Source organism: Xyrauchen texanus, chromosome 22 (genome assembly GCF_025860055.1).
Source record: "Xyrauchen texanus isolate HMW12.3.18 chromosome 22, RBS_HiC_50CHRs, whole genome shotgun sequence".
Lineage (NCBI taxonomy): Eukaryota > Metazoa > Chordata > Actinopteri > Cypriniformes > Catostomidae > Xyrauchen > Xyrauchen texanus.
Genome location: NC_068297.1, coordinates 19,704,305 through 19,730,910, shown reverse-complemented (window position 1 = coordinate 19,730,910; position 26,606 = coordinate 19,704,305). Strand labels below are relative to the sequence as shown.

Here is a 26,606-nt window from a genome sequence, read left to right as displayed (position 1 = left end):
AATGTTTTCTCAAGGTTACACCACATTAATAAAATTTACTTTTTCATAAACATGTCAAAATATATTTTAGATGTTTTTTAAGCATCTTCCTTTCTACATCTTGACTGCGGGCGTTCCAATTTCTACCATTCATTTTAATAGAAGTGGCCCGTCTATAGTAAATAGTCTCAGTGCCAATGCTTATCTCAGCCAACGAAATACTGACAAAACACTATTTTACTGTGTTTTATAGTTTTTATGGTCAACATAAACAACAAAATGGCTACCTACTTGTTGGTTACACCCAAAGATTTTGATTTGGTGGACAAAAGCATTTTAAAATATTATCCATCCATCCATCCATCTTCAACTGCTTATCCGAAGTCGGGTCGCGGGGGCAGCTGCTCCAGCAGGGGGCCCCAAACTTCCCTATCCCGAGCCACATTAACCAGCTCTGACTGGGCGACCCCGAGGCGTTCCCAGGCCAGTGTGGAGATGTAATCTCTCCACCTAGTCCTGGGTCTTCCCGAGGCCTCCTCCCAGCTGGACGTGCCTGAAACACCTCCCTAGGGAGGCGGCCAGGGGCATCCTTACCAGATGCCCAAACCACCTCAACTGACTCCTTTCAACGCAAAGGAGCAGCGGCTCTACTCCGAGCTCCTCACGGATGACTGAGCTCCTCACCCTATCTCTAAGGGAGAAGCCCGCCACCCTTCTGAGGAAGCCCATTTCGGCCGCTTGTACTCGCGACCTAGTTCTTTCGGTCATGACCCAACCTTCATGACCATAGGTGAGGGTAGGAACAAAAATTGACCGGTAGCTCGAGAGCTTTGCCTTTCGGCTCAGCTCTCTTTTCGTGACAACGGTGCGATAGAGCGAGTGCAATACCGCCCCTGCTGCCCCGACTCTCCGGCCAACCTCCCGCTCCATTGTCCCCTCACTCGTGAACAAGACCCGAGGTACTTGAACTCCTTCACTTCGGGCAAAACCTCATTCCCTACCTGGAGTACGCACTCCATCGGTTTCCTGCTGAGATATTAATCATATTTAAAACAATTGTTTCACTGTTTATTTTTTAAGAAATAACAATAAAATATTATTCTGCACTAGCCATTCCAACATTTTTCAAGCATTTCAGATTTTAATGTGACTTTTTTTTTTTGTCTCTGGACACATCATCACATTTTTAACTTTAAGCCTCAGAAATAAAATATCAATATGAATTTTTCTCAGCAATTGAAAAATATTCATCATAGAAGAGGTGTATTCAAGAGGTGTATTATATTGTGAATTGCATTTCCCCTTCTGTCATTTACTTGACGTTGTGTCGATTGTAGTGACACAAGGGGCTTTTTTTCAGGAGCCTCGGATGCCTCTGAATATGAAAATGGCCAATGCCAAATTGGCGAACGGAATTTGCATGTCCCACCCCCGGACATACGGGTATAAAAGGAGGGGATCGTGCATCTGTTCAGTCAGATTCTTTCTTCGGAGCCGAGCCGTTGTGTGTGTTAAGCGAGCTGAAACCTCACTCTATTCCACTCAACTTTAAATGAGAGCTTTCTTGTTGGATCTACGGTGCATTGCCAGTGGCTTTCTCCCTCCTCTGCACCCCAGTGCAGTCCATGCCCCTGGGCGCTTCGACAGTTTCTTCTAAAAGAGCAAACAACTCCCCTAAAAGAGAATTATTTTCTAAAATAAAAGAGTTAACGAGAGATTGAACGAGTGAACATTAAAGAGATTGGCGTTGAATGTCTTTTTAAAGACGCGTCTTTATCAAGATGCCCTTCTGCCTTTGCGTTGTTCCTGGTGCAACAGATATCTCTCTGCTTCTGACGGCCATCTCTCCACTTCTAACGGCACTGCCTTGTGTGTCTGGGTCACGATCACACAGAGGCAGCATTTGTGAATGGTTCATGTACTCATTACGAGAACCTGACCTGAACCTGGCATTGTTGCGGTCATGGCTTTCCTTCATCAAGGGAAACGCCACTCCAGCCACCCCCCGCATTGCTCCTTCTTCCCACGGGATTGAGGACGACCCGGCTGGCGATGGATGTGATTTGGGGATTTCAGTGTGCATGGTTTCGCAGGGTAAATCCCCACGAACCACCTGTCCCCCAGCATGGTCGATTACTTCTGTGCGGGCTCGACGTGAGACCGGCTCGCCTCACGGCCAGTCTGATGTCTCCATCGGTGCCATAGAGCAGGATGATGACATCGGTGCTGCATCGGAGATCGTTGCGGTGTCTGAAACGGAGGACTTAGCTGAGCTGCCAACTTCGGGCTTGCCTGCCCAGTCAGAGGCTGACGCTCAGATATCCGATATGCTTGCCCGGGCCACCGTGAGTGTGGGGCTGGACTGCAACCCTCTGTCCTCCACTCAACCCTCATGGCTAGACGTTTGGTTCCTCGGGTCAGGGCGCCACTCGAAGCCACGCCACATATGAGGTCATGGAGGGCACCTTTTACTGCCCGGAACCGACCTCCTTACTCGTCTGCTCTCACTACCCTCGACGGCAGGGCGGTCCACGTGTACACTGTGGACCCCCAGGTGGACAAAGCGGTTGGGGTGCACCTGTGCCCGCAAAGCGCAACCACTTGGTGGGATCATCCCGCACTCCCCTGCAAGGCCTGTAGGATGACGTCATCGCTGACAGCGTAAGCCTACATGGCTGCCGGACAGGCCACCTCTGCCCTGCATGCCATGGAGCTTGACGCATCTCTTATCTCGGCATGGAGTTAGACTCCACAGTCAGTGCTCTAAACAGTCTAAAACAGTTCCAGAGGCTCCTAGGGCATATGGCATCCTCAGCCGCGGCGCTAGGGTTGATGCACATGAGACCGCTCCAGCACTGGCTTCAGACTCGAGTTGCGAGATGGGCATGGCGGCGCGACACATATTGTGTGATCTTCACCCCCTCTGCGGTCAGCTATTCAACCCCTGGACAGACCTCTGTTTTCTGCAGACAGGAGTCCAGGCGCATTGTGGTCACCACAGATGCCTCCAAACAGGGTTGGGGCGCCGTGTGCAATGGGCACGCAGCCGCTGGTTCCTGGTCGGGCCCACGGCTGTATTGGCACATCAACTGCCTAGAGTTGCTGGCTGTATTTCTTGCCCTGTGGAGGTTTCTCCCACTGGTCCGAGGCAAACACGTCTTGATCCATTCAGACAGCACCGCAACGGTAGCGTACATAAATCGCCAAGGCGCTGTGCGCTTTTGTGAAATGTCACAACTTGCCCGCCATCTCCTCCTTTGGAGTCAGCACCGACTGAGGTCGTTGCACACCACTCATATCCCGGGCAGCCTCACGTCGCGACAGGCTCTGCTCAATGGAGAGTGGAGGCTCCACCCCCAGGTGGTTCTGGCATAGCACAGGTAGATCTGTTTGCTTACCAGGAGAACTCCCATTGCCCACACTGGTACCCCTCAGGTCAGAGGTGAGTCCCCTCGGGACAGATGCGTTGGCACACAGCTGGCCTCGGGGGCTGCACAAGTACGCATTTCCCCCAGTGAGCCTAATTGCACAGGTGCTGTGCAAGGTTAGGGAGGACGGGGAACAAGTCACTCTAGTGGCCCCCTACTGGCCCACCCGGACTTGGTTCTCGGATCTTACGCTCCTCGGGACAGCACCTCCCTGGCAAATCCCCCTGAGGAAAGACCTTCTTTCTCAGGGAGGGGGAACCCTCTGGCATCTGTGCCCAGACATCTTGAACCTTCACGTCTGGCCCCTGGATGGGATGCGGAAGATGTGAGTGGCCTACCACCAGCTGTCGTAGACACCATGAACCAACCAGTGCTCCCTCTGCCATGCAGCTTTATGCCCTAAAGTTGCACCAGTTAAAAAATTGGTGTTCTTCCCGATCTGAACACCCGCAGAGGTGCACAGTCGGGTCAGTGCTCTAATTCCTACAGGGAATGCTGGAGGCGCGGCTGTCCGCCTCCACCTTTAAGGTATATATTGCCACTATAGTGGCCCACCGTGACACGTTGGATGGTAAGTCCCTAGGAAAGCTTGACCTGATCATCAGGTTTCTAAGAAGCACCTGGAGGTTGAACCCTCCCAGGCCATGCCTGTTCCCCTTATGGCATTCTCTGTCAGCGACACTTGCCTGGAGTTCGGACCGGCTGGCAGATACTCATGCCATCCTAAGACCTCGACCTGGCTATGTGCCCAAGATTCCTACGACCCCTTTCAGGGACTAGGTAGTGAACCTGCAAGTGCTGGCCCAGGAGGAGGCAGACCCAGCCTTATCATTGCTGTGTCCAATACGTGCTTTGCGTACCTATTTGGACTGCACAGAGAGCTTCAGACTCTCTGAGCAGATCTTTTTTCGCTTAGACGGACAGCAGAAACGGAACGCTGTCTCCAAATAGAGGCTTGCCCACTGGGTAGTTGATGCCATCGCATTGGCCTATCAGACCCAGGCCGTGCCTACAAGAAGTGTGGCATCCTCGTGGGCACTGGCCAACGGCACCTCTCTAGCAGACATATGTAGAGCAGCAGGCTGGGTGACAACCAATACATTTGCAAGAGTCTACAATCTCCAGGTTGAGTCGGTTCTGTCCCGTATTTTGTCAGGTCCGAGCATGTAGAACTCGGTAACACAGGATGACTGACCGGGTGTACCACTTGCGCTAGTGCCTTTCCCCTCCACTGAGGAGAACACATGCGCTTTTACTCCAAGGTGAGTCCACTAAACTCGCACTCCCTGGATGCCTTTCCTCCTTAGCCCTCTGGTCCGCGAATTCAGCAGAGGAATTCCTGACCAGACCCACTACTGGTACTAACTATTCTGAATTGGAATAGGTGCTCCACAGGGTTTGGCCATCATGGATTAATCCCCCAGTGCGTATTTTCCGCGGTACGGTCCCCCAGCCGGCGGACCCGCGTCTCCCTTGGGCAGTTCCCTCTGCCCCACGGTCACCGTGTTTTGTAGCAACTACTCCCTCGCTAGGTAGGATATACCACCCCGCCACTTCCACATGTGGCCTGAAAAACCAGTGACGTATTTGCCACATTTCTACATCACCCCAGCCTGGGCAGGTTATGGTCTCTGTAGGGTTTTACCCCCTGAAAGAACAGGACTGTAAAAGAACACCTTCCACCATGCATGTTATATCTAGATGGCCCAGCTGCATCAAATACTCTATGAAGAAACATAGAGAGAAAAGGGGCCCCGTTGGCCTGCTCCCATGCTTGCCACATCGCTTGTTCCCACCCCCCAAGGGAGCACTTGCTCGGATGCCGGGAACCTAATAAAAACAATATGACGTCTTAGTGGGGTGTCGGGGAGGGTTATGTGCAGTCTGACAGTCAAAACATTGATTTTTGCTTTATTTGATATAAATGGTGGAGCGAGTCGAAAATCCTTTTTGTGGTAATCAACATTATGTCACAAATGCTGTTGATTGATTTTGACTTGTATTGAACCCGGAATATTCCTTTAATACATATTTAGCACTAAAATATCTTTCTATATCTATGCATTAGATACATGTAAGGCAAATGATAAATATAACACTGCTGTCTATCTATCTTTATAGTATCTACACTGTGAAACATGCTAATGCATTGCTGAATCATTGTCAACGCTCCATATGTATGTTGGTATTTGCTATGTTATATTAGTATGATGGTACTGTATATAGGATGCAGTCACTATATATAGATGCATTCTGCTTCTTCTTTCGACTTCTGTCCAATTATGTAGTCTGCAGATTCAAATGAAGTCAAGCAAAACTGACATTTTAACAATGCCATCCTAATGCATGTTAGCTCATGTCTGCAGTATTTCTAATGCATTTTAGAAACATTAGAATACAAATCCTCTGCTGATATTTGCATGCACATTTTTGAAGGTAGATACTGAAAAGTGGAAGTTGACTTTACTTGCAACTTCAACATTTGCGGGAAATAAAAGGCCTAAATCTGCTACAACACAACACATTGACAGTACAGTGTATAATTTACTGTACACTAAAAAAGGTGTATGCGCATACACACTTACCTGAGCAAACAAAATACAAATCATTTTCATTATTTTAACCATTCCACCGTGCCTTCAGTAATAAAACTTCACACAAGATGTATTGTGTTATAATGCACAGTAATAGTAAAGTGTTTTCGCTTTTAAAAAAGGTTTAACCAATGTGTAGGCCAAACGACATAACTTGCCTCATCCGGTGGGATCTAAATTGCATCTTTAGGAAAAAGGCCATGCATCAATGTTGTGTAAGTCTTTGAATTAGCCTACAGGGCGTTATAAAGACTGTGAAGTGCTGTTTGGAAAATCATTGCTTTATAAAGCTACTCTACCTTCACAAATACTCCACTGCAAAGGTTATTGATATCTTGCTATGGCTTGTTATGGTGCCATAAAAGTGGAACAGTACCCTAGCAAAAGGTCCTCTTGAATAAACAATACATAGCTTGAAAAGGAGACCAACAGACATTTACATCACTGTTCGAAAGAGCGGCACATCAGCATAAGAGTGCATCAGAGTGTGTGCATCAGAGTGCATGCCATGGTGTCCTTGAATCTGAGCTGCACTGAAGTATGTGGAAGCATCATTGGTCTATTAGCATGCCAGCTCCTGTCAGTGTGTAATATGTGTGTTTTTGTGTCTGTGTGTATGAGAACAACAAGACAGGCGCCAAGACATCAGAGAGGGGAAATTACAAGAATGAACAGTATGGGGTTTAAGACCAGATGGGAATAGAGGAAGTCATGTGGGGGAGGGATTTCATAAGTGCGCCCTGCTGAGTGCTTTACAGAAGCAGGACTGTATGAATGTGCAGATGGGATTTAAGGTGGAGGGCTGCCCTGACTTTGGGATTCCATAGCAAGTCAGATATTTTAGCCTAACTCTATTGCAGATGTCACTTCCTAGAACATCATACTCAACTATATATGGCACTTCCCTCTAATACAGTACACTTTGGAGTCCCTTTACTTTCTTAAAACATTAGGGGCACACATATCGTTTTTTGCAGTAAGACCTATTAGATATGTATCTCACATAAAATGTATCTAGCTTGAAAAGTAGGTCATCTTAAACACATCAAATGCATGATTAACCCTCCTTTAAATAGAGATTTTGGCCTTCTCCACCTCAGAGGTCTAGACCTTTTTCACTATTTCCATTCTTGTCTATATCAGTTCCATCAATGAAATGTTATAATTTTTACATAACCTGTAGAATTCATGTTAAATTATAACTTATAAAATAAATGGATCATATAATATTTAGTTTGATCTCTAGAGATTGATGATCATCATTTTCTGAAATCTAAAGTGATAGATCATCATCATCATAAAAAAAAGAAAAGTTCTGTAATATTTTACTCTCCTTCTTGTTGTTCCAAACATATATGATTAAATTTTTTCAGTGCAACACAAAAGGAGATCTAAAAATTGTCCCAGTCACCATTCACTTCCTCTGTAATAAATACATGTCATAAAAGTAAACGGAGTCTGAGGTTGTCTAATGTTCAATTCTGTCTTCCTTTTGAGACCCTATTTTGTAACTTATTTGTGGAAGGTGCCATATACCTATTTAAGAGTTTTGCTGATTGATAATTTATTTGAATTGGCGAAGAAAGAGAAGCACTTTTTTTATGTAAAGATGAGAGATTTTGTTTATATGCATTACTGTAAAATAATTTAATTGACATAAAATGGACTGTAAACTGTAATTTTTTCATTTCTGTAATACACTGGTATTGTGTGCAACTTTTAACAATCTTAAATCCATAAATAATAATTACTTATCTGATTTAAATACTGTGCAGAACTATTGCAATGCAGCATAATAAATGGTAAGAGCAATCAGTAGCTTTTCTATAAGAAAATAGTGGGAAATAATGCATATGCATATTATTCAGAATATAATATATATCCTTTTTATTACGATGTATACTCTTTGGGAAGTCAGTGGCATCTTTAAAGTTATCACTGCAAACTAAACTGAGATATAAATAATATTTTTGCATTGAAAAATGTACACACTTTACTTTAGAAATGTAACTTATTTTTATTTTATTTATTCTAATAGTGCAGACATATTCAACATTTTCAAGAGCGAGAAAGTAATGTGGAACAAAATCCCAAAAGTAGCCTTGGAGAAAAGGGCTTCATCCCAGTACTGTATGGAAAGTATGATCAATAGAGATTCTCACAATGCTGTTGAAACACTGCAGAGAAATGATGACACAGTTACAGCATGAATGCAATTCAAAACTCTACAACAATTTCTTGGGGTAAAATTGGAGGCTGAGCGTTCAGGTGGGGGTCACCTGTCATCCCACAAATTACTCATTATTCAATTTAACATGATTATATGTAATTACAGATTATTACATGTAAAAGGTGAAAGGTTGTAATTGTAAAGTTAAGAAACCGAAGCTTGGCAAAGCCTTCCTAAGTCACACTGGAATTTAAGCAATAGCTCACCCCAAAATAAATATGTATTATCATTTACCCTCATATTGTTACAATTTGTTACTTATTTTCTTTCATGGTAAATATTCACTTTTTTATTTTATGGAAAGTAGCTGCTTGGGAATTCTGCTATAAATAACGTTCCACAGAAGAAAGTTTATATAAGTTTTGGAAGATATGAGGGTGAGTAAATTATAAAATAATTACATTTTTGGGGGTAAACTGTTCCTTTAAGTGGGCTTGCTTGAAAATAGATATTTTCTGAACTGGATTTCAAGAATGCAGGGGCAAACAATAACAAATGCATTGCAAATTAGAAACAATACAAGTATATTCCACTCTGAACATCTCATATTCTTCACACTTTTAGGAGCCAAATTTGGTTTAGGTCTTCTATCTGGAATTCAGAGGATTTAAATTTCTATAATATGGATTTGGAAGCTTTGTGTGCAAAAGCCTTTACCACGCCATGAAAACTAAACAATGCTGGACTGAAAATGCTTCAGTAAAAAAGAAGCTTCTGTTTCTCCTGTAGACTGTGAGCCAAAGATAGTGCTAAAACAATATAATTAGATAGATTTAATTCTCATTAAAGTAAACTCTCAAATCCCTTTAATTAAAGCCAATTCGTTATACAGTACAGTATAAGTGCTATATAACATTCTGTAAACATAAAGATGACTGCAGAGGTGTAACATATGCTATGTAAGGATGACTTTTACAACAGCGACTTTTTGAATTTAAAAGGGCTCGTAAAATTTTTAATAATTAGGTAATAAAGTGAATTATGAGGTCATAGGAACATTAGGGTAATTCATAACTGTGTTAAAGTGTTGCTACCTTAAGGACTAGATCTGAGTTTGGAAGATGGCCTTAGATCAAAAAAAGACAAGACATAAAGGAAATATAACATCCAATCAGGGTGAGCTCATAGATCTTCATGGCATTGTATAATTTTTCAAACAATCCCAATTTTTTTTTACATTTCGAAGAATATGTGAGTGTTGCTTGCCTTGCAAGTGAGAACATGTGAGTGTTTTTTTAGCTTGCTGCTATGCGGTTGCACATGTGTTTTGTGGTGGTTGCTAGGGCAAGTCTCTAGATTGTCTCTCTTTCAATGTACTGTATGTCTATGGAACTTTTTTCTTTATCCATGTTTTCATCCACGAGTCATAAATCCACAGTAAATTTGGGAACAGTAGGTCGAAAGTTCTGCTTTGCTAACTGAAATTTAAATCACTGCTCTCAGAAGCCGAAGCTGAAAGTGCTGTTGAATGTACATTAGTACAGTAAGTTATGTGTTTGAAACAAAGGTAGTTTCTTAGTGAAATGTAAAAAGCAAGTTGTGATTATAGTTGTAAATTATGTAAGACCATTAACAGGAATACATAATTTATTAACTATACCCCTTAACTCAAACCCCAACCCTAAATATATCAGTGGAGTAAAACATTTATTTTTGAGCAAAAAAGCAAACTTAGAATTGCGCTCACCATTGTTTATGAGTAGGAGATTATGTGATGGTTCCCACGGTACCAGAACCCATATCTCGGAGGTTGCTCCTTCAATGTAGTGTCAAATTTGGGATGGTGCTTGCCAGTAATTTGGCTGAATGGGATTGATTTCAGGGTACATGAAATTTTGGGAGCAATGTTGATTTACTGTGTGAACATGATTGTAAATAATATGTCTGATTGCTTAGTAACGCAATAGCAGAACTCTTCTCAGCAAGCCACATGATTTGAGTGATCATTCTTGTCCATAACAATAACAATGCAGGCCAAAAAATTTCAACATTCAATAATAAGAGTTTGGGGTTTCTTCAAACTCTAAGTTTTTACTAACTATTTAATTACTATCAACTAATTACATCTTCTACTGTGTAATTAGATTACTGTACTGTCTGAAAAGTAGTTGCATTACTTTCTAATGACTTTATAAAACCATTATCAACCTCGACCAGATGAAAAATACGAAGATAGACATGAAATTATTCTTTTAATTCTTTCAAATAAATCATAGAATTTCAAGCTAATTATCGATGAACTGGCCAAAGTACAGTACCTTGCGAAAGTATTCGGCCCCCTTGAAATTTTCGACCTTTTGCCACATTTCAGGCTTCAAACATAAAGATATAAAACTGTAATTTTTTGTGAAGAATCAACAACAAGTGGGACACAATCATGAAGTGGAACGAAATTTATTGGATATTTCAAACTTTTTTAACAAATAAAAAACTGAAAAATTGGGCGTGCAAAATTATTCAGCCCCTTTACTTTCAGTGCAGCAAACTCTCTCCAGAAATTCAGTGAGGATCTCTGAATGATCCAGTGTTGACCTAAATGACTAATGATGATAAATAGAATCCACCTGTGTGTAATCAAGTCTCTGTATAAATGCACCTGCTCTGTGATAGTCTCAGAGGTCCGTTTAAAGCACAGAGAGCATCATGAAGAACAAGGAACACACCAGGCAGGTCCAAGATACTGTTGTGGAGAAATTTAAAGCCGGATTTGGATACAGAAAGATTTCCCAAGCGTTAAACATCCCAAGGAGCACTGTGCAAGCGATAATATTGAAATGGAAGGAGTATCAGACCACTGCAAATCTACCAAGACCCGGCCGTCCCTCTAAACTTTCAGCTCATACAAGGAGAAGACTGATCAGAGATGCAGCCAAGAGGCCCATGATCACTCTGGATGAACAGCAGAGATCTACAGCTGAGGTGGGAGACTCTGTCCATAGGACAACAATCAGTCGTATACTGCACAAATCTGGCCTTTATGGAAGAGTGGCAAGAAGAAAGCTATTTCTTAAAGATATCCATAAAAACTGTCATTTAAAGTTTGCCACAAGCCACCTGGGAGACACACCAAACATGTGGAAGAAGGTGCTCTGGTCAGATGAAACCAAAATCGAACGTTTTAGCAACAATGCAAAATGTTATGTTTGGCGTAAAAGCAACACAGCTCATCACCCTGAACACACCATCCCCACTGTCAAACATGGTGGTGGCAGCATCATGGTTTGGGCCTGCTTTTCTTCAGCAGGGACAGGGAAGATGGTTAAAATTGATGGGAAGATGGATGGAGCCAAATACAGGACCATTCTGGAAGAAAACCTGATGGAGTCTGCAAAAGACCTGAGACTGGGATGGAGATTTGTCTTCCAACAAGACAATGATCCAAAACATAAAGCAAAATCTACAATGGAATGGTTCACAAATAAACATATCCAGGTGTTAGAATGGCCAAGTCAAAGTCCAGACCTGAATCCAATCGAGAATCTGTGGAAAGAACTGAAAACTGCTGTTCACAAACGCTCTCCATCCAACCTCACTGAGCTCGAGCTGTTTTGCAAGGAGGAATGGGCAAAAATTTCAGTCTCTCAATGTGCAAAACTGATAGAGACATACCCCAAGCGACTTACAGCTGTAATCGCAGCAAAAGGTGGCGCTACAAAGTATTAACTTAAGGGGGCTGAATAATTTTGCATGCCCAATTTTTCAGTTTTTTATTTGTTAAAAAAGTTTGAAATATCCAATAAATTTCGTTCCACTTCATGATTGTGTCCCACTTGTTGTTGATTCTTCACAAAAAATTACAGTTTTATATCTTTATGTTTGAAGCCTGAAATGTGGCAAAAGGTCGAAAAGTTCAAGGGGGCCGAATACTTTCACAAGGCACTGTAATTAAAGAGGTTGCATTAACTTAGAAAACATACATTTTTTACATTAGACTTTAAATTTCGGTTTTAAATTCACTATTGTCTTATATAGAATTGTTCTATAGTTTATACAGTATTTAACAATTACATCAGAAGTAACTGTAATTCAATTACTGAACAATTACTGAGTAATCCATTACTTTATTTTTTCAGTGAAATGCATTATAGCCAGCACTGGCGTTAACACAGTACATATTTTAGAACAAAGGACTGGTATGTTTGTTAAAAGCTGAAGATTCATAATGTTAATTTTTATCACTGTGTGCTCTTACAGTCTCAAAGAGTGTTAATATAGTATGGGATGCTATAAAAAGCAAGGGTAAGTAATCTCATTCCTTGGGGATCTATAAACACGCCAGACCCCCGCAGTGAAATTGCCCGTCCCAGGGTTAGGCACTGAAGCACTGCCTAATATGCTTGGCTGGCAGTGTCTCCGTTAGCTAGCACACTCCAAACCCTCTCATTTAGGATTGTCAGGCTAAGACTTCCCATGCCTGTCGCGTCCTGGAAATGTCACAAGCCAAAGTGCTGAAGGAAAGCCCGCAAAATGCAGCCGAGCTCTGAAATGTTCCTCGGTGCTCACATCGACAGGTGACCGAGCAAGACAAAATGATGGATGAGCACGTAGGCGGGAAAGTGGAGTGTTAAACAGAACCAATAAACTGCAGAACAACAGTTGGAGAACAAAGGAGATGTGCACAAGCTTTGCAGAGACAGTGTAAAGCAGAAAAGGGATGGTAGGGAGAGTCACCCTGTTGTTTTATATACATATGGTTGTCTTTCTTCAGTGAAACACAAAAGGAGATGTTAAGCAGAATGATCGGTGACATGCTAACATACTGCCTAACATTTTCTTTTGTGTTCCCTGAAGGGATTGGAACAACATGATGGTGAGTTGATGATGATAGAATTGTCCTTTTTTAGGTGAAATATCCCTTTAATGAAGAGGTCAGACTACTCCATCATGATTAGAACAAATGAGCCAATCACCACCCACCCCAGACAACACAGTTCCAACCTCACACATACTCACACACACACACACACACACACACACACACACACACACACACACACACACACACACACACACACAGACAGACACCCACGCAATCACATCACACAGCTAACCTCTGTTCACCAGGGTCCCATCCTTGATTTCTCCTGTAAAGCTTATCTTATTACAGCAGCTCTGTCCCACCGGACACAGCTGTTAATTAGTTTTCTGCCCCTTCTCTTGTTTTTGTCTCTATCTCTCTCTCTCTTTGCAGTCCAGGTGTGCTTTCTGGTGCTAAGTCATCAAGGATAGTACAAGGAGTCCTCTCTATAATGCAAATAATGTCCATATTGTTATTTCTCTTTTAGAGCTAATTAATTAAATGTTATGCTACTGATAAAGATAAATATGATAACCGTGCTAAACTGTACAGGTGATTAATGGTGACCAATGATCATAATGAATAGCAAGTGATATTTTAAAGGAATAGTTCAACAAAAAAGATAACTGTGTCATTGTTTACTCACCATGATGTTGTTGTAAACCTGCATGATGTTATTTTTTTTCAATAACTGTTACACAGTAGCTTTGCGAGTAAAGACGTTGACTACCATTTGGTTGCTTAGGAGACCTGGCTGGAGTCACTCAGCATGCCCTGGATTCGAACTTGTGACTCCAGCCAGGTCTCCTAAGCAACCAAATTGGCCTGGTTGCTATGGAGGGTAGAGTCACATGGAGTAACCTCCTTGTGGTCACTATAATGTGGTTTGATCTAGGTGGAGTACTTGGTAAGTTGTGCGTGGATGTCGCAGAGAATAGTGTGAAGCCTCCACATGCGCTATGTCTCTGTGGTAATGCGCTCAACAAGCCATGTGATAAGATGCATGGATTGACGGTCTCAGACACAGAGGAAACTGAGATTCGTACTCAGCCACTTGGATTGAGGTTGGTTGGATTGACTATGCCACCAGAAGGACCTTGTGTGCATTGGGAATTGGGCATTCCATAAGAAAAAGGGGGAGAAAAAAAGAACTGTTACACAGATCTTGTCATGCAGCTATAGTTTATATAGTTTATCCAAGGGCTGTCAAGATGCAAAAAGGACATAAACACCCCCAAAGTATGTATCTAGCACACAGTCATGTCCAGAATAACATATATAAATGTGAAATATGTGAAGATTATCAGTGAATAATGACTTAAAATGTATGGCTTCAGAAGACTTGAACAGTCATGTGGACTACTTTAATTAAAAAAATATATATTTTATTGATACTGTCTAGCAAGAGTTGCATAATAATGTTTTAAATAATTCTACTTATGTGTTCCACAGAAAAAATAACAGCATTCAGGTTTGGAACGACATGAGAGTGAGAAAATAATTATGGGATTTTATTTTTGGGTAAACGATGTCTTTAAAAAAAATAGTCAGCTTCTACTGTGTGCCTTACAGTATATTCTTAATGAGCAAAACCAATAAAGGAAATCAACAGTTACATTACATGGCCATTCAGGAATACATGCACTTTTATTATGATCTGATTCTTCAGTCCATCCAATAGATCATTCTGCTTCAGCAGACACACACAGACACACAGTTACTACTCATGTGCAAACACAAACTTAATCTCAAACTCAACAATCCCCTGAGCATAAGAACCGAAGTGCTAAGATATGTTCCACTGTTGTGTAAACATTGTTATTCATGCAATCCCAGAAGATGGGCAATGCAGAGACCTTGATGGAAACTGCAAAAATGGCTGACAATAAGACATGGAGAAAGAATTGGAATGGAAAGAAACAAAGCAAATTATAAAGCAAAAAAAAAAATGCTCATTAATATTCATGGTGTTTTATGATCTATAAAGCACATGTACCACCACCACCACAAAAAATTAATAAATAAATACAAATTTGGGAAATAACATTTTCTTAAGAAAATATGAGTGGTGCTTGCCCATGCAAAACTTGCCACCATGATGCTACGCTGTACAAAGTGGTAACCTGCAATTGCTACTTTACTGTATTAATTTAATTGTTAAAGGAATATTCCGGGTTCATACAAGTCAAGCTCAATAGACAGTATTTGTAGCATGATGATGATTAGCACACAAAAATAAAACAAGCTCAACTAGCCCCTCCTTTTCTTAAAAAACAAAAACAAAAATCGTGGTTACAGTGAGGCACTTACAATGGAAGTGAATGGGGCCAAATTTTGGAGGGTTTAAAGGCAGAAAAGTTAAAAAACACTTACATTATTTCTTCTGTTAAAACTCATGTATTACTTGAGTTAATTTTGTTTAAATCATCGTTTACATATCAATGAAATTGTAAAACTAGATATAATTTACACAGAAAAGGTTAGTAAGTGATTCTATCACACTAAAATCATGTTAAAATGCATATTGTTGTGGTTATACTTTTGAAACAGTGTGTATTTTAACGTTTACGGACTGGCATTTTTTTCCGATTTGCTTCTATTGTAACCCAGTGTAACCCAGATTTAAGAAAAAAAAAAAATTAAGAAAAGGAGGGACAAATTAGAATTATTAATCAACATTATACCACAAATTATGTCGATTGAGCTTAACTTGTATTGCACTCTGAATGTTACTTTAAGGAGCCATTTCTACTCCTTAAAAATAATCTAACCCTTAAAATAATTATTGTAAGGCAGTTGTTAGGGTTCTATGGGTGGTTGCTAGAGCGTTCTGGGTTGTTGGTTGTTGCTTAACAGCTCAAATCAAAAGAGCCCACACTGAAATAATTTGAACCTAAAACATGATTTATTGTCACTGAATCAGCTGAATACACTACACTGAAAATAATTCCAGTCATTTTAATAGTGTAAAAATGCTACAGAAATAAAATGTTAATTGATTAACAAATATTAACTGTAAAATATGCAGTAAAATGTTTTAATATATTTTAAGTCAATACAGTAGTTTTTACAATAAAATGATGTAAAAATTTAATAATTTAAATGTAAAAACAACGATTTTCCTGTATAATTAATGGTAAAAAAAAACAAGAGAGTACATGTACTTTTTTACAGTAAATTATTCTTAAAATTACAGTAAAAAACTGTATGACCCATTACATTTCATCATATTTTTAATATCAGTTACGTACACTGGGGTGTTCTGTGTTATATTTGATGTAATTTAGTTAATGTTTATTGCATTATTTAAATCTCATATGTTTTACCATGATGGTGTTTAGTGTTTGTGTGAGTGATACTGAGCACGTCTCAATACGTTTATTGGTCATTACTCATGGAAGAGACACTACTGATGAACTTCATGTCATCATGTGGCCTTCTGAAGCCTCTACAGTGATTAACAAATACCTCATGAAGTAAACAACAGGTTTTTACAGTTTAAGAAGGCATGTTATTTTATTTATTTTTTTACTGTAAATTTAACAGAATTTTTGTTTTTTTTTACAGTGCCAGCGTGTAAATTACAACCATTTTAAACAGTAAAATGTACAGGTAGTTCTGTAAAGTGGTTTATATTTAACTGTTTTTTTTTTTACAGAATTATTCTGGCAACCACAGCTGCCAAATTTTTTTTTTTACAGTGTAGGTTTCACCAAGAAGAAATAGCTCCTCAAAGTTTTACCACTTTTTACTGCACACCCTCAAGTATCTATGATATTCAGGTCCTTAGATATGGCTAGAGTCCCTCCCTGAAAGTAAGTCTCAAGAATTTGTTCTCATTTTATCAGAACCAAGCAAAAATCCTAAGTCTGATCCCCTAGAAAAGTAACAACACATCCCTTCTCGACAAGCCACATCATTCATATCCACAGCATAAACTGTGTGGGACAAGTTACACACTTAAGTTTAATGTGTTTTCACAAAATCTGTTGCATTGAAAAACGTGCTACGTGTAATTTGCGTTTGCAAATATAAATCTGACAAGGAATAAATCACCCCACATGATGTCATTTTCAATGGCCCTGGATGCTGCCATTCCAGCTGAGCAGAGTAAGTGTGAAGGAAAGTGTGACAGAACAGTGCGATGATGACTCGTAATTGACAACTGCACTGCTCTGCGTGACCACATGTGCCAAGGCAGAACAGTTCAGCACTTTGGAGAGCGCTAAAGCTCTCAAACAAATATTAGCCTTACTCAATAAACAGAACGTATCTGTTACAGTGACATGAACAGTGACAACAGTAACCATAAATGTCTCACATGAATCCTAATAAAGCTCCTTGACAAATCCTTTGTGTGATGTCTATTGAACAAGTCTTAATGTGTTATTAAATTGAAGCCTCCAAAGCATAATTTTTATCTGTGTCTTCATAAGCAATTGTGCACACCATTGTGCATACACGCCAGATGTACAATTAGCACTGATTCTACACAAAGACAACAGAGATGTGCTTTACAATCACTGAGCAGTCTATAAACAATTATATATGACAGTTTGCCATTGGCAAAGCCTCACTCTTAGCCTTTTTCATGGACAAGCAGCTGCATTTAATTTGCATTAACTGTAGCTGGTAAAAACATAGCTTAATATCGAGGGTAAAATTTTTTTTTAAAATTCAGCTAAAACGGTTTACAGTCTTGTTTAAACATTTACCAGAAATGTTTGTATGGCGTAAATCCCAAAACATGCCACTAATAAAACAAAACGTTTCTAGAACTTCTGTCTACAACACAAACTTTAAAACCTATTATGCAAAATTCACTTTTACATGGTGTTTGTACATAAATGTGTGTCAGCAGTGTGTGTACACAACCACCCTACAATGTTAAAAATCTACCCACTCCTCATTCTTATATTTCTTTTAATCAAAAACATTGTGTCAAAATGAACAGTTTTCATTTCAGCTCTAACGTGACGTCACTTTAGAGCAGGCCTCGCCCACGACTGGTGACGGACTCCACCCTATTATCATAGATCCTCCCCTGAGTGATCTACACACAGTCCACCATTTTGTTCCATGCTGGAGCAGATACAGTGAGAAGAATAATGTCTCAGCTTCGTAAGCATCATAAGTGTTCTGTTGTTGGCTGTAAAAGTGAACATAAGAGTCTTCATGTACTCCTGGCATCAGAGCCACTGAAGATGCAGTGGACAAGTTTTGTTTTTGAAGGAAATGTGCCCCAAAACATAAAATCAGTGTAATTTTATGCAAATCATTTTACACTGGACTGCTTTGTGAATGAGTTTCAATATAAAGCAGGATTTTCAAAAAATGTGATTCTCAAGCATGGATCAGTACCAACTGTTTGTGTTCCAGCTTTATATCCTGAAGATGTAAGTATCACACTTTATATTTTGTGAATGTCTGCAAATCGCATTTCCGAATGTGCTTGTTAGCTGATTCCACGGCTAATGCAGCTAATGTTACCATTGTCTCTGATACCAGAGCTATGTCAGGGGCTGGAAGCAGCAGCTCATTTGCATTTAAAGAGACACACATGAAAACAGTGTGTTTTTGATTCCACCCAAAAAGAGGCATTTACAACATGGTATAATAAATGATCCGTGGGGTATTTTAAGCTGAAACTATACTGACACATTCTGTGGATGCCTGAGACTTATATTACATCTTGTAAAAAGGGGCATAATAGGTCTCCTTTAAATAAGCAACCAGACTGACTCACCTGCTTGATTCCAAGTCGATAGGCCACGATACGGTCGACCGCATTGGGATTCATTTGAGTCCACTGGAGTTTGAAGCCATAGACGCGAGGCTTGTTCTGCCACAGAGCGCTGTAGGTGTCATAGTAGAACTCAGGCGCAAAGGCTTTGCCTGAAACAAAACAAACCCCACATTGGGACTTACAAATGTAAATTTTTTAAATCTAAATTCAAAGCAACACATCAAGGGCACAACCAAGACTGAGTAAGTATTTATTTTGTCCTGTTTGATATTCTTACAGTTTTATACAGACAACCTCTTGGATTGTATTGTATTGTATTATAGGGGAGGCTGGGGCTGGTTCTCACATCTCTAACTCCAGAGAATATTTCTAAGGGTTTATTTTTGAAAGTTAATTTCTGTGTAAGCTTTCATTGCATATTTTTACCATACAATAAAAATGAATGGTGACTGAAGCTATCATTCCACCTAACATTTCCTTTTATGTTTGGAATGGGTCTGGAACAACATGAGGGTGAGTAAATTATGACAGAATTTTCATTTTTAACTGAACTATACTTTTAAGTCTTGGTCAAATATAAGCTATTGAACATTTCCGCAGTTTTAGCCGAGGAATAAAAATACAGTACAATAAACACACGTTGACCTTTTGTTAAACGATAGTTTAACCTTATAGATACTGAGATATAGCCCTTGTGACAACTAGCCCTGCTCTACCCTATTCTGTAAGGTTCAGTTGCAAAAAGATAAATGGCTCATTCCCACTTGCCTGGAGCCTGATGCTATAACAGAAATACTCTTATCATAGTTATCCTTGGTGTAGGGCCTGCCATGCAAGGTCTGGCAGATAAATAATTTGAACAAAAGGTAAAATAAAAGGATTCGTTTTAAATTCAGTTCATCCTTAGCCTGTTGGATCTAAATAAAGCTAAATCCCAGCTTAGAAAATATTCTTGATTATTCCTCTAAAATTCATGGAAAAGCATCTCACTGTTATTATTCTGTATATTTATAGATCATTAATAAACACATCACTAGTCTGCCATTTAGAGCAGGAGGTCAAACGGCGGTGCACTGAAGCGATGATAACGGATAAAGTGGATGCGATTAGAAACCATTGCTGGTAAAAACCAGTGAAAAAGAAGAACAGACTCCATCAGAGGTTCAAAGGAGATGTAGACACAAAGCAAAGCCATTAATGGAGCTCATCTCTCTATCTACTAAAAGCTGACAATCTGGTGAAAAAAAATATGCAAACGAGATAAAAACAGTTTAGCATAAATGCATGTCTGATTCTAGGCAGCTTACAAAAAGAAAGAAAAAAATGTTGCAGAATCAAAATAAAAACGAACAAATATAAAATGCAAAAAACAAGCAAGCTCATTAAATGGAAAGATAAACTTTCAATGTCAAGGATCTGGACAAAAATGGGATTTGCTTCAGCCAAACAGATCCCCAGTTAAAATACATCAGTATTTCTGTTTTGTTTTCTAGATGAAAATATCTAAACATCCTTAAAACACACATTTGCTTGAAAAGAAAAATTGCATAAGATATTATAACTTTTGTTTTTTAAAGAATATATCTTGAATTAAGTTTATTTGTCTTACCCTATAGGTAGGGCTCGAGTTGAAGGGGATGCAAAGGGATGCCATTCCCCTTGCTAAAGGGGCACTCAGTAATTTTTTCCTAAAGACATGAATTGTAATTTTGCAATATAGTATGTAGGAAATCATGACCACACACATAATAATGAAGACTCAAGTCATGCCAGTAACCTTATAAAAGCTGTTTTATTCTACATGGAGTGTGTCTGAACATGGGGGCTGCAATGTTAGAATCACATGACCAGCTGAATACTACTCCCTTAATCTCAGTTACTGTCCTGTTATTTGACACTTTCATTGACTGATTAAAGTAATCATAACCTGACTGTGAATACTAAATTTCTACAATGTATCTGAAACTGAAAACTGATTTTAAATAATGCTGCATCCAAGCCGCTAAGTGTCAGTGTTAGTCCAAAATAACACAAAGACAAAAGATACTGAGTGCACCTTTAAAAGAAACAACAAAAACCACCATCCCTCTTGCCATTCCCATTAAATCAAGTGTCATGTATTACAAATAACTAATTGTGCAAATAAAATATCTGGATTCCCTACATCTGATAAATAATGGCGATTAGCCGATCCGAGTTGAATATTCCAAAGAGCTGTGCAGATTTATAATCTGCCAACCCTGAGTGCGCAAACTCTCTCTCTCCACTGAGAGAAAATGTCAATGTTTTAAAAAATGCACAAAATGGCCCAGAGAACACTTCAAAGAAATCTTTATCTTTTATTTTTTTATTTTTTTAAAAGTAGAAACGGAATGATAAGATATTAAGATATTTCCAGACCTAATAACATTAGAATATAATACAGTGACAACTTGTACATTTTAGGTTTTCATCCCAAAAAGGCTTTTGTGTGTCTCTTTCCTAATGCCACTGTTTAAGCATCCTGCATACAAACATCCTCCCACACTAATTTGGTTATTGGAGTAGAAAGAATGCGTGTGTGTGACAGTGAGCGGGCGAGAGAGTGAGAAAAGCTTTTTCATGATCTTACATGGATTCTTTTAACAAATTTCATCATGAAATGCGATAACAGAAGGTCACAGGTGCATATTATGGACGCGTATATCATTTATCTTAACATTAGTGCCTTGAATTCAGAATGTAAAGATTAAAATTACACATAACTGCATATATATCACTTTCAATCATCAGCAAATGATTATAACCACTTCCTGATGATTTACTTTCTACTGATCTCATGTGAATTCCATTTATACTGTAGGCAGAAAATATATAATTTATGGAATATCCAGCATGCAGCCAGCAGTGACAGCTCTGTCTGTTCTATAATGCATACCATAAACATTTAAAAAAATACAAGACTGCTTGGAAAATATAGAAAAACATATTTTGAGGTTTTCATTTATTTATTACATGTTCCATGAGTCAAATATAATTGTTATGCTTTATATGGGGCTATAAGGATAATATCGTAATACAAACAGTATGCAGAAGTCCCTGTCATGTGGACTGTGAGGAATGCATGATGTAATAACTTATACCATATTACTTAATCACTGCGAAAAGCCCTTTCAGGTGCGGCCGTGATGTTTATGTGTTGAACTGCGTTTGAGGCATCCTCCACATCCATAACCAGCATGTAGCCATAACAGATACAGTTCAAGTTTTTTACATGTGATTTGATTTCACGGGAGCCACAAGACCCTCCCTAGCCATTCATGTTGATAGATAAACATAAAATCAGGACAGGGAATTAGCAAACACAAAAGGTGGGAAAATAGTGCAATAAAAGTATAGTTACAGCACTACAAAATATACTCAAGTAAAAGTATACTATTTTAAAACAACTTAATTACAGTATTGTGAGTATTTGTAATGCGTTACTTTACCCCCCTGAAAATTATGCACTATCCACTGTCATTAAATTGAGAAGATGGTCTCTTTTTGTGTTGGTCATGGTTTGGAACTACATGAGGATGAGTAAATTATGACAAAACCTTCATTTATGGGGGAAATGTTCCTTTAATTCAAGAAATGAATTATTCTCTGAAGACAAGTCTTAGTTTCTTATCCAATTTTGCCCCTCTAGCAAATTTATCTTGCTTTAAGGATGTTTAGATATTTTACTGGAAAACAAGACAAAAACACTGATTAAGAAAATGTTTTTTTTTGGACAGAAACTCAAGTTCAATATGGTAGAAATGTCCTTGAGCATTATTTTGAGAAGAGCGAGGAAAGGTAGCAGTAGGGAAAATTTGCTGATCTCTGCAGGTCAGAGATAAGGGCTGTCACCGGCACTTATTTTATCCCCAGCTTATTAAGAGGGAAAAATCTACAGCCAATGCTAATAGGTCCATAGAGTTTACTGAGCTTAAGGCTCACGGGTAAATTTGACTCCTCTGGGAATCAATGCTTGAGTGAAGGTGGAGAGAAAGCACAGGAGCATCATAAACACATCGCTCTTAAATCAGCCTAAGATGGAAAAAGACAGCACCGCATGGATCTGCTGTCACTTGGCAAATGAAACCGAGAAGCTTTTGGAACAGCCAAGACTATTTGAGTCCCCTTCAGTTTATAAAGAGTGAGTCTCCTTCAGTCTATAAAGGAGATGTGCAAGTCCTTTTAAGTAAAAACCTTTGAGTCAGTAGATTCAGTACTTCTTGCAAACACTAATACTTGATATATGTGTCCCCCTGTGTGTTTTTGTCTCTTTGCATGTGTATGTGCACCCTTTACACACACTAAGATATAAGACGACCTTTGTGACGTGAAAATGTGCTCTCTCTGGTAACCAATATGTTTAATTGAAGTGGATACCAAGTGCTGCTGAAACATGTAATTGAACTGTCACTGCAAGGAAACTACGTTCACATAGTAAATCCCAGCACATCAATCGAAGGATTGACATTATTCACCTACCAACAGATGTGCAGCCATCTACCTAACTGGCGAGGAGTACTCACTCACCCACCAACAGTTTTTTTAAATTTGAGAGTTCACTGCAAATTTACCGCAAACTTGCGACAAATTGTCCATTGTTGCCAAAGGTTTGCTGGAGGTTCACCACTGCCGGTGAAGAGCTGCAACTTCTGGCAAACATTTGCGGCGAATCACATGGTCATTTGCACATGAAAATAAAGAGCGTCAAATTTGCTGCAAATTTGTGGCAAGTTTGCGGCTAGTTTATATTTTTTGTAAGGGGTCAAGGTTTAGCTGGTTTATTTGAGCAGTTAGCCCCTGCTGAAAGATGCTGTAACTATACCATTATGTGGGGGAGAAGCATGTTTCTCCATTAACAGCCATTCAAAATTAGCAGATGTCACGCACTTATTCAATTTCTGAGAAAATAAAATTTTTGTGTGCTCCATATTAAACACAAAAAAATCTTCAAAGTAGTTATTTCACCAGTGACAGTTGTTTTGGAGGGCTCTTACACAGTGTGAAATGGACTTTGTTGAAATGTTTTCCTATCTACTACAAGGAGTCCTAATATAGGGTGATAAGTCACATGGCATTTACAGCTCAGGTTATTGGTTCAAACAATTTGAGTATTTGTGTTTAAAACATGATCAGAAATCTCTGCTAAAAAGTCCCGTTGTAGCTGATAATGTATATATACAGTCAGTAAATACAGTAATACCATATCCATTTACCATAAAGCACAATATTAAATGTTTTGATATAATAACGTGAAGTACCTAAATATGTTAGCGTAGTAGAATGATTAATTAGCCTGGTAACTGTAGGGAATGTTAGCTTAACATGCTAAATGATAAGCACACTGACTGAAAACACAAAGTGAAACTTTTAATTTGACCATTTGTTGCTTTGGTTATATCTTGTGATATGTCATGTTTACTGGCGACCTGTCCAGGGTGTCCCCTGCCTTTCGCCCAATGTTAGCTGGGATAGGCTCCAGCCCCCACGACCCTGTACACAGGATAAGCGGTTGACGATGGATGGATGGATGGATGGATGTCATGTTTATCTTACATGACTTTGTACTTCAAAATATGAATCTTCAAGCGATATTGTAGTATTTCTGACCAGGGACCAAACAGAACACCCAAGACAACTACTTACAGCCAATGACATCGTTTTTGTAATTTTTTAAAATTGTTTTTATCTTTATTTAGGATTTGATGCGGGACTGAAAATTGCATGACACTAGGGGTCTGATCCAAATCTTAGTGAGCTGCCTTGCTGTCTCCTGCCTACATAGGCAGCTGTCATCTAGGGCAGCATCCTTACTGAAATGAAGCCTCATTAGAGACCAATTTGGAATGCTCTACAAAGGCGGAAGCTCCACTCATCATTTATATCTTGTTCTTCACCATTAGAGGCGAACCTGCAGCAAACCTTTGGCAACAAAGGACAATTTGCCACAAAGCTAATTTGCATATGAAAAAGATCAGTGGTGAATTTGCTGCAAGTTTGCCGAAAATTTGCCATGAACTCTCGATTTATGTAATCGAATTTCTCTCGCTTAGTCCACCATCTCAGGTTTATTTTTCCACAGAGCTCATCAGGGTTCATTCTAGGATCACCTAAATAGAGAAGGACACATACGATGCTACCTTAAAATTTTGATTATTATAATTATTATGAATGTTTTGAAAAACGCTCATGTTGGAAGCGCTTGTGATGTCTTAAATTGCTGTCTCTGGAGCAGACCCTATAATTGAGTCTCCATGAAGCAGCATCCAGATTGCATATTTCGGAGAAACTGCCATTAAGATAAATTGGAATGCTAAAGGATATGTATTATAGACCTCATTGGGGCCACCATTCCAACAACCTTAGTTAGCTAAAGCCTTCATCTCAACTTCTTGAACTATCTCCAGCAATAATTTGTAACCCCTGTTCCATTTACATTCCTCTGTGCCATCTGAAATGAATGCTGAGGCAGAGGAAACTTAAGCTTTTTTATCTTGTAACAGTTTTAAAACACATTTCTCTGCCAAAGTGAAATGTCAATTTGATGCATAGGCCATTTGTTCAGGCGTCACACAAAACCCAGTGGCCATGTGACATTGTGCTGTCGCTTTGTGGCTTCGCCTTTGTTTCCTCTGAATCTGTCATGTTTGCTCTGTGGTACAACATTACAAGAGCTTAACCTCCAATAAAACGCAACATGGGATTATTTTGCTTGTGCTCTCTTTATAAAAACCCACATCATCACAACGATAAATGAGAGCTTCAAGCTCATGTAGAGGTGGCAGCATGTTTCTGCATCACAGTAAGCAGAGACTCATCATAGATGCATGGTTTGTGCAAACTAATGGCCTTCAGAATGTCCTACAGAAGTGCACTGAGGAGAGTGAGAGATAAAGAGAGAGAAAAAGAGGGAGAGAGAGAGAGAGAGAGAGAGAGAGAGAGTGAGCGAGATGGATACAAGGACAGTGGATATGAGTGATATAATCCTCTTTTATGCCTGCTGAACAGAGCAGGAAATTGTCAATGCAAATTAAATGATTAGGGGTGAACATCTCCAAGAATAACCTATGCATCAGAAAGCAGGTAGCTCATTCTCTCCCACATCCTGGTCCAGAATGCTTCATCAACCAGCTGGGATTTCAGCCATGAATATTCAACAGCAGGGAGGACAAAAACACAAGCTAGCAGTTCCGATTTCCAAACACGGATGTCTGGTGCAGTAGCAGGCATGAGATCAGGCTACTTATGTGGTGCCACGAAATCAAAGAGAAATTGCTCTGCCGTTTGAACCAAATGTTCCAGGTGACATGGTGGACTGGATTTATCACTGCCAACACAGACATCCAACCATTCCCAAATGTGACATTATGAACCACTGAGGAAAAGCATGGGTGGTGTGCGATGCATAAACTGGTTACCCCCTCGATCCTTAACAAACCTACAGGGTGATATTGAGCAGTTATGATTGGCTGCCACGGACCGCTTACACTCCGTTAGACAGGATCAATGTGAAGACATTTATGGTACTCTACATTACAATTTCAATTGTTTTTGAAGTTGTTTATTTATATATTTTAATGCATTCACTTATTTAATGCACATACGTTGTTAAAGGGGCTGACTGTTTTTCTGGATTAGTGATGGAGCCATGTGACAAAAATCTGCATTCACAAACAAGAAGGCACTTTGTGACAAGTTTCCAGCAAAAATCCATTCATCAGTCCACACTGAACACAAAAAACCATTGGAATGTGAAATTATCATAGCCAATATTAACCTATTTGATTTTTAATGTACAGGTTTGTGAAACAGC

The 26,606-nt window shown here is 39.6% G+C and overlaps 1 protein-coding gene across 1 annotated transcript in view; it reads right to left on the bottom strand.

Annotated features, from left to right (window-relative positions):
• The window catches only part of LOC127662425 (MAM domain-containing glycosylphosphatidylinositol anchor protein 2-like), a 238,717-nt gene that overhangs the window by 47,087 nt on the left and 165,024 nt on the right, over positions 1-26,606 (bottom strand). The window contains exon 10 of the mRNA XM_052153592.1: positions 18,776-18,924. Within this exon, the coding sequence (XP_052009552.1) occupies positions 18,776-18,924 (149 nt within the window). The remainder of the gene's footprint in view (positions 1-18,775; positions 18,925-26,606) is intronic.